The sequence below is a fragment of the Danio rerio genome, chromosome 1 (assembly GCF_052040795.2).
Source record: "Danio rerio strain M-AB ecotype USA chromosome 1, GRCz13ab, whole genome shotgun sequence".
In the NCBI taxonomy this organism is placed as follows: Eukaryota; Metazoa; Chordata; class Actinopteri; order Cypriniformes; family Danionidae; genus Danio; species Danio rerio.
Window position 1 is genome coordinate 54,315,652 of NC_141021.1, and position 9,543 is coordinate 54,325,194.

The 9,543-nt window shown below is 36.5% G+C and overlaps 1 protein-coding gene and 1 long non-coding RNA gene across 6 annotated transcripts in view; both read left to right on the forward strand.

Moving 5' to 3' along the window:
* Window positions 1-4,924, forward strand: part of si:ch211-145g9.7 — a 72,945-nt gene extending 68,021 nt beyond the window's left edge. For 3 of the 5 annotated variants that reach the window (XR_015477019.1, XR_015477022.1, XR_015477021.1), the window contains exons 3-5: window positions 4,156-4,240; window positions 4,314-4,360; window positions 4,447-4,924. This is a non-coding gene — a long non-coding RNA (si:ch211-145g9.7). Of the gene's footprint in view, window positions 1-4,155; window positions 4,241-4,313; window positions 4,378-4,446 lie in introns of all 5 variants that reach the window. The other 2 variants (XR_015477018.1, XR_015477020.1) reach the window with 1 other exon arrangement.
* A 1,017-nt stretch (window positions 4,925-5,941) lies between these two features.
* dand5 (DAN domain family, member 5) lies at window positions 5,942-8,179 on the forward strand. The gene is made up of 2 exons (NM_212969.2): window positions 5,942-6,509; window positions 7,462-8,179. Exons 1-2 carry the CDS (start codon window positions 6,054-6,056, stop codon window positions 7,735-7,737), a joined length of 732 nt encoding a protein of 243 aa, NP_998134.2. The 5' UTR covers window positions 5,942-6,053; the 3' UTR covers window positions 7,738-8,179.
* Window positions 8,180-9,543: the final 1,364 nt, after the last annotated feature.

The window sequence follows — 9,543 nt, forward strand, 5'->3', positions numbered from 1 at the left end:
GTTGGTTAAAAAGTTGTCTCTGGCACTTAATGTACTCATCTCCAAAAGCTTTTACTCATTTTAAACAGTCATTGACTCATTCGGTTAATTGTGTTCATTCAGTTCTGGTCAAAATAAGGTGTTCTCATATGACAGCTGCCAACTGTGTGTTCTAGATGCAAAATTGGGCTTCTTATAATGTAAAGACTTGATTTACCTACCAACAAGTTGTGTTTGTTGACCAACAGAGCTGAATATGAATTTTTGCTAATGACTATTGCATGCAAAAAAATAAATAAATTAGACGATCATTATCCTCTCAGAATAGACTGAATGAAATGTCTACACAAGTCCCAGATACAACGAGTTCCAAGAAATGTGTCTGTAAACCTCACCTCATTTCCCCTTTATGTGATACACGCACATACACAAACATTCAAAACACAGAGTGTGCAGTATGTGGTTTGTGGTCAGCTGATAAATAAATGCACTGCAGCCTTCAGATGAGCATGGGGAGAGTTGCAGACGCCTAACACATATTGACACAAAAAAACACATTCCTAAGAACACCCAGTTTTTGTTCTCATCTCTCCTGTGAGGTTCTGAGAATTGACAGGTTAGCCACAAACATGCATTATAGCTTTCACATGGCCTACACACGCTCACCACACCTAATACAGAACATTTGACCACAGAAGGCCATTTTCCTGCTGTGCAAATTTACTAGGTAGTTCAAGTAGGCATTAGTATGCATTAGAATATGTTTCAAAGAGACTTTATGCAGTATAAAAGCCTTTTTTGTGACTCTACACTCTAATAAATGCTGGGTTGTATTAACCTAATATTGGGTCAAATATGGACAAACCCAACATTGGTTTCATTTTTTTGCATAAAATTTAAAAATACATTTTAACACAACTGTGTTTGTCCATATTTGATATTGGTTGTTGATACAACCCCGTGTTTCTTAGCGTGTACTACAATATATACACTCACCGGCCACTTTATTAGGTACACCTGTCCAACTGCTTGTCACCACAAATCAACTAATCTAATCAGCCAATCACATGGAAGCACATCAATGGATTTAGGCACGTAGACATGGTCAAGAAGATCTGCTGCAGTTCAAACTGAGCATCAGAATTGGGAAGAAAGGTGATTTAAGTGACTTAGACAGTGGCATGGTTGTTGGTGCCAGACAGGCTGTTTTGTGTATTTCAGAAACTGCTGATCTACTGGGATTTTCATGCGCAACCATCTCTAGGGTTTACAGAGAATGGTCTGAAAAAGAGAAAACATCCAGTGAGCGGCAGTTCTGTGGGCGCAAATGCCTTGTTGATGTCAGAGGTCAGAGGAGAATGGTCAAACTGGTTCCAGCTGATAGAAAGGCAACAGTAACTCAAATAACCACTCGTTACAACCGAGGTCTGCAGAAGAGCATCTCTGAACACACAACACGTCCAACCTTAAGGCGGATGGGCTACAGCAGCAGAAGACCACACTGGGTGCCATTCTTGTCAGCTAAGTGTAGGAAACAGAGGCTACAATTCGCATAGGCTCACCAAAATTGGACAATAGAAGATTGGAAAAACATTGCTAGGGTCAATATTTGGCATCAACAACATGAAAGCATGGATCCATCCTGGTTTCAATGGTTTAGGCTGGTGGTGGTGATGTAATGGTATGGAAGATATTTTCTTTGTCCCACTTTGGGACCATTAGTACTATTTGAGCCTCATGTCAACGCCACAGCCTACCTGAGTATTGTTGCTGACTATGTTTATCTCTTTACGGCCATGGTGTACTCATCTTCTGATGGCTACTTCCTGCAGGATAACACACCATGTCATAAAGTGTGAATCATCTCGGACTGGTTTCTTGAACATGACAACGAGTTCACTGTACTCAAATGGCCTCCACAGTGGCCTTTATATGCCATAAAGGATTAAGGTAGCTCTGAAGGCGAAGTGGTGTACTAGGAAGGTGTACCTAATAAAGTGGCAGTGAGTGTATGTGTTTTTGAAAAAAAAAAACACTCTTTTCTTAGTGTACTGTTTTAGAGCTATGGTGAAAAATTGTTTAGAAAAAGTATTTCTGCAACACTTTTCATTCTTAAATGGATTTTGAGCTTAGTTTTGAAAAGCAGATGGTGCTCTAGGCCATTTTTTTAAACCATACATCCAAATGCTAGAAGAGTACTTCTGTATTTGGTGAGTAATGTACTGTACATTGGCTTTTATGTTCCTAACTTTATTAATGATTTAGGTTCAGGTGGTTTATGTAAGGAATTGGATGCAAGCAGAGTATGGCTCTTTGTAAAGCACACAGCACCATCTGCTGTTAAAGACTAAGCTCAGAATTCATTCAACAGAAAGTATCTGAAAATATCTCTCTTGGATAATTTTTCACATCATCTCTAAATATTTGAAGTTTAGGAATCCTTGTGCATTTGAACCATTCCTAATGGAGCCACTGATTGCAATAATGAACAGTTTTTTTTAAAGAGGGTATATTTGTTTTTCAAGAGCACATGCTTGTATTTGTGTTGTGGTGTGTGTGTATATGTGCTCTGGTCAGCATCTCTTCTGTTCTCTAAATCCTCCTCTATGTTTTTGCTCTATGCTGCACAATACTGGCTCCATTTGCCCTGCTGGGTGACACACACATAAACAGACACGTCTTTTACCCTGTCAATACGAGTTAATGTGTTCAGAACACTAGAGAAGAGAGCAGTGTGGTGAGTAAATATAAATATTTGTATTAATTAAAATCAGCTACTAAATATTATATATGACATGTTTAATTTTGACATTGTTTGTGAGTAATTTAATCCTATATACTGTAACACAACAGAGAAATTGCACAGTTCAAAGGTGTTCACATTTATTAGAGACAGAGAATAGAGACCAGTTTTGTTAAACTTTCTTGTTTTGTGAAAATATATATGACAGATCGTACAAAATGGATAGAGATGGGGAGAACTTTGGGCCCAAAGATACACTCTTCACAGACACAAACTGATTGTTTTGATTAGCCTTAAATGTCAATGGCTGTGTTACAAATCCTGCTTGGAATAAATACTTGTGTAAGAGCTAATAATGTATGTTCTGTATAGAATGAAGATGATTTTAAAATGTATTTACTACATTTGCAAAGTTCTCATTCTCATGTGCCTGGTCAGGATCATTTATGTTGCTTCAATGACACTAACAAATGCACTCTTATGGCCTCATGGTATAATTAAGTGTCCATTGCATGTACACTTCAAATTCTCGTAGTTCTCTTTTTGTGTACTCTTGTAAGCACCATGAATTTTTCTCACCATATGTGACCCTGAGCCACAAAACTATCTTCGGTTACATATTTGTAGGAAGAGCCAAAGATATATTTTGATTCAAAATGACTGATTTTCATTTTATGGCAAAAACCATTAGAGTGTTAAGACATTTGTTTAGGCTATATTTAATAAATCAAACTGGGTTCATGATCGTGTCAAAACAAGTTGCCATGCGCTTTACGAGCTACGCCACTCACGCTGCTGTTTGAAGCGCTCGTTAGTTATGTTGTCTCTGTCAGTCAAACTGTTATAGGTGGAAATCACTAAATTGGCTTATTCCAACGAGGTGAGCTATTTGCGTTGAGCCTAAATAGACACTAAAAAATCTGCACTACCCCCCTTGCAGGGGCCCCAAGTGTGCACAGAACCCTGGGCCTGTGCCCCTAATGCCCATGGATTAATCCGGCCCTGCATCTGTGTCTGGAGTGAATTGATGCCATGCTGCTTTTCGGTGTAGTGGATTTTTTTCAAATTTCAAAATCCTAAGCTTTACCACTATTTGATTGGATGACAATTGTCCACTCTCATGGACTGCAGGCTTTAAATTAGATGAAATGCTCAGGAAACACAAAAACATGAACTGACTTGTGATGTCCTTTGTAATGAACACAGGGTCCATGGGGGCCAAAATATTGTCCTTACAACCCATAAAACAATGAGAAGCTTATTTGTTCTGCTTTCAGATTATATGATCTCAATTTCAGAAACCTGACCATTTTGACCGGGTTTTGTGGTTCTGGCTCACATGTAGAATATCTTTGCCTGTAATAAATGGTAAAGTAGTTTTTTGTTGACCTTGTTGTTTTGCCATTGGGTTGACTGCATTGTTTGTATTGTAGGCCAATGGCTCCACCTCGAGGCGTTTTTCAGTAACTGCAAAAAAGAGTAGGCAATGCCGTCCAAAATGAGTTCAAGGAAACTCGAGTGAGTAGCATGAATGGTTAAAAACTTATCCAGGAATCCAAACGTGAATAAAAGAGCGCATTTCTTTTTCTAGTTCCCAGAGGCCAATTTTGGATGTCAGCAGGCATCGCATGGACGAAGGTGCATGGCACAGTATGGTATGTGCGTATGTGTGTAAAATCAGTACATTAGCAATATATATACATATATATTCGTGTCATTCATAGATAACAGCCTTCAAGCAGATGTCAGAGAATGAAGTGAGAGGATCCAGTCAGCCCCAGTCCTTCCTGGCTCAACAGAGGCAGTCTGCTACACTCAGAAGGGTCCAAACTAATATAAAACGATGAATTTGCTCATAATCTCGAGTCTGTACATAGCGCCTTGGTGAGACACGAGCTCCACCTGCTGGTTTCTGAATGTATTTGCATGCACATATTAGTTTTATCCTGTAGTATTTTTATTAAAAGCCGTCGATGCAAAAATATTTGTTTATTTGGGTTTTGTGTTCTTTTTATATACAGTTTTTGTAATTTATTAAATTTTATTTATTGTATTTGTAATTAATTATTTGATTTATTAAATATAGCCTAAACAAAAACAAGACCTCGGGATCACTTGTTTACTCGTATCTTCTTATTTTACATACCCCAAATTCAGTAAATGTGAGTAAATAAAACTGAAGTTTTGCCAAACACTACATAATGTTCTCTGGTATTATTTTCGGAACAAAATTCATTACATTTCAGTGTTCTGCAGACTCATATGTCATTATAGTTTAACTATTTTTGAAGTGCAAAATAAAATTACGCTTTTCATTTATTTTACTTACAGAATGATCCCGGTAAAATGCTTTAAATGCATATTTAGGCCTACATAATACTTGGGTCTTTGCGTTTGTTGAATTATCTGTTATTATAAACGCGATCCTCTAATTTAGCTTAATCTTTTACATCTTTGTCGTTGCTCTTTATAAGTGAAATGAAAAGTCTCGTCACTTTGTTGCTCTTTGTTTGCTTGTTCCCTTGGGAAAGTGTTTTCCTGAAGGTCGTAAATATGATTCAGGCTTTTTGTCGTGTATAGTGTACCTGAAGTTAGGGAAAACTTCACACCTGAGCTCAACATCTGACTTCAGGTGAGAAAAGCCTTCAGTACCGTGAGAAAGACACCTTTGGGCAGCCATAAGTAGTGATTATTTTGTATAATCGTTTTCATGCTGAAATTAAGATCATTTTATCACCTTATTATTAAGGTTATTGTTTATTGGATAAATAGTCTAATTCTTGTCTTGGTAATTGGAGCTATATGTGTTTTATTTTTTGAGAAATAAGGGGAAATTGCTGAATAGAAATAATTCGTTTCTTTGTCATTCTAGCCTATAGGTGCTTTTTCTTGTGTAAATAAAAAATGCTATGTGCTACGATTAAAATGTAAGCTACTGAAAGGGTAAAAAAGAGTCTGGAATTGCGTTAAAATATTAGGCTAAAATAAGGACAAAAACTCGTTCCCACGACATGGTTAAAAAGAGATGAAAGGTGCACTTCTCACTGCCTCACGAAACCTCACCTGCCACTGACATCCATTATTGGCTCTTCCTGTGTCTTAACATGTTTCAAACAGCTATATTCACCCCATAATAAAACAATGATGACCATGAAAGCACCTGTTGAGTATATAATGCTCAGCAATGTGTCCATGTCTATAACGACAGCAAGGTGACCGAACGAAACCTTGAACCGCAAGATTTTTCAACAAATAATCGACTATATGTATTTTTAGAGAGAAATAAATTCCCTCTCTTTTTTTTTTTGTAAAATTCTATAATTTAGCTAAAATGACTTTTCAGGTCGGCTTTTTTGTGCTGTTGTCAGTCACAACAATTGGCGCTTTCCCGCGCAATGCATTTCAGCGGGAATTTCACCGACACGTGGCGAAAGACTTTGAATCCTCCGGGAATGGACCAGACGAACCTGTTCGGGGATCTGTCCGAATTGTCAAACTAAACCCTCATTTTCTGCGCCGGGCCGCCGTTAGTCATGTGCCGTTCAGAAATTCACCAAGTCGAGGCGCGTTTCCCGCGTTCTTGGCCCTCGGACGTCCGGGCCCCGCAATCCTGACCCATAGCAAACCTGCGCCTCAGGTGAGCAGCAGTGCAGACAGGAGGAAACAAGGGCTCGAGATGTGGAAGAAAGTGGTGCACAAAAGCGAGCGAAAAAAAGAGGCAGTGGCTCTGCGCATCAATCCCAAAGACATGAACAAACAGAGCTGTGCCGCAGTTCCCTTTACACAGGTATGAGTAGCTTTATTACTGTTCAAAAGAGTTTTTGGTCAAACTCAATAATGTCAGAAATATTTAATTTCTAAATGATTTTAATTCTGCAAAGTCTAGAATACTGATCTATATGATATTTGAATATCATAAACATTATACATTTAATTTATAACTTATTATATACCCTAGGCATACATAATATTCTTTATTATAATATAGCCTAAAGTATAAAGGTAATACGATGTTAGTATATTATATTGTACATGTGTTAACTCTACTAACCAATTGAGCACACCGCGTCAAATTTTGGGTTTTATTTTATTTCAGTTTAATTTAAATGACACTTTTTAATTCAATGGTTGGTATATATATGACCCAACGCAACACGATATTTTAGTGTAGTGGTTATGTTTTTCGATGTAAAAAAATAATACTAACCCAATAAATTGCTGTCCTGAATGGTATGCAATTGCATTAAAATCAAACTACTGCACCTAAAAATCTCAATGAATCAAATCGAAAATTTGATTCATTAAAAACTAAAGTTATTTTGAAGGATGAAGTTAGCAGATGATCATTAAGCAGATGAGTTTACAATAAATAACAATAAGTTACAATACATAAAAACAATAAATACATAAATTACAGTAAATAAAATGTAATAAATTACAAAAACTATTTTAAACGAACACAAAACCCCCCAAAAAACTAATATAAGCAGATCCTTAAGCAAACATGAGTTTTTTTTTTAAACATAATGACGGCATTTTATATTGAGACCACAACATGCCATAAACATGATAAGAATAATAATTAAGCTGATCCTTTTTAACAGTCCGGTTTCTTTAATTTTGACAAAAATAATTATATTTCTCTTGATATCAATTACTTAATGCAATGCCTATTATTTTTATATCACTTTTTTCTATTACTTATGTGTTGAATAGACTTTTTTATTTTCTGTTGACAGCGCATAACGGAGGAGGGCTGTGAGACGGTGACCGTTCACAATAATCTCTGCTACGGTCAGTGCAGCTCCATGTTCGTGCCCTCCAGCGGAGGCTCTCACGGACAACAGAAAGCGCAGTGCACGCGCTGCGGCCCCTCTAGAGCGCGCTCCGTGCTCCTGCACCTGCGCTGCGGGTCTGAGGTGCGGGAGAGGCGCGTCCTGATCGTTGAGGAGTGCAAGTGTGAAACCAGCAGCGAAGAGGCCAAAGTTCAGAACACAGATATGTTTAATTTATAACAGTCATTTTAAAGTTTATAAAAATCGTAAAGGCATTGCTAATATTTAACTCCAGAATTATTTAAAGCAAAAACGCACATCAGTGGAAAAGTTCTCAACCAGGGCGCGTGACAATAATATATAATAAAGTGATAAGAGGAGCCTCTTAAACATTAAAATAAAGTCGGCACACCTCAGCCCCTCTCTGCATCTCTACAATATTTTAATTACGACCTTTCTGTGCAGAAGTTAGTAGTTATTTAAGTTCAATAATGTTGTGTGTGTGTGTGTGTGTGTGTGTGTGTGTGTGTGTGTGTGTGTGTGTGTGTGTGTGTGTGTGTGACTAATAGCCACATCTAATGGCTAAAGCATTTGTTCGTTTTATGTAAGTGGCCGAAATATTAATTGGTTAAGACTGTGTTAAACGAGTCCCTGCAAACAGGAAACGTTTCTATAAATTGCCGTCTGAAATTCAGAGGTATCTTTGTGTTAATTTTGTTGAGTGTTACTTAAACGACTCAGTAATGTCTTATTTAAATGTGCTTCTGTCTTCTTGTGTTGATATGTGTGCATGCATGTATGTATGTATGTACCCTGAGCTCCTGAAAACACCATTCGCACACACTTGAGCGAATAAAGCTCATTCTGATGTCCATGTGTCATTTCATAGATCGCCACTAAATGTCGCTTTTTGTCAAAAAAAAAAACCAAATTTCGTCTGTTTTCATTTATAAATGTAAAATAGAGTACATAAAGACGGTTTTACTTTACTTATTGCTATTAACTTGTCTATTTAATTTCGAGGCTATTTTGTTGGGATGCATTTGAGTCAGCTTAACAATATCATTGCAAGGTTTCTAAGTTATATTGTGTAATCCAACAAATACCATAAAAGTGGTGCACTATGATTTTAACGAAATGACAAAATGTGAAATAAATAATTTGAAGGAAAACATCAACCTGGTTATCGTTTTGTTTAAATGCGTTTCTGTTTTCATTTCTTTAACCAGAAGTCACTACAGCCAGAAAAAATAATAGTACAACAGCATCATTGGGCCAGTATCTTTTCAAGTACATGTTTGTACCCAATTTTTTTTATTACAAATAATGATATGTAGAGGAGAGGGCATGTTAACAATGAACAAGTTTAATTTTATTACAGTTTCAATGTAATTTAATTTCAAAGAACAAATTATTTGATTAACTAATTCATTTTAAATGTCAAAAAAGTTGTTTAGTAAAGGTTCATTCTAGATTTTCAGTAAATATATTTTATTTATTGATATTTTGTAGGCCTGATAATTGACCAATTGGTTGTTTGCTTGCTTTTTTAACAGTCTGTTTATATTATACATTTAACAAATTTAACAATTAACTAATTTATATAGTTTTTTTACCAAAAAAAAAAAAAAAAAAAAAAAAGGAAATAAAACCCAACCTGATGTTTCAGAATTATTTAATCAACACATTTCAATGAATGTTGCAACCGTTCCCCTGCTCGGGGTCAGTTGTGACATTTGACTTCGTCTGTTCAACTTTAAATTCTGCATATATTATCATATGTACAAATATTATAACAATATGGATGGGTGTCTGATAGATGTGGGTTTATTATATAAAAAAATTGGGTTTCCACAAAAAACGGTCTCAGAGAAACTGAAGGAAATGCAAAGAAAGTGTTGCGACTGTCCCTCACTATCCCTAAAGGTAAAGCATTAGTAGCCAACCGGTATGCCTAACATTTAGAAAAGGTAGGCTACCACCCTAGTGAGAGCTTTATACCTTTATTTCTGTGTAGGAACATATTGATCTTTATTCGCTCTATGT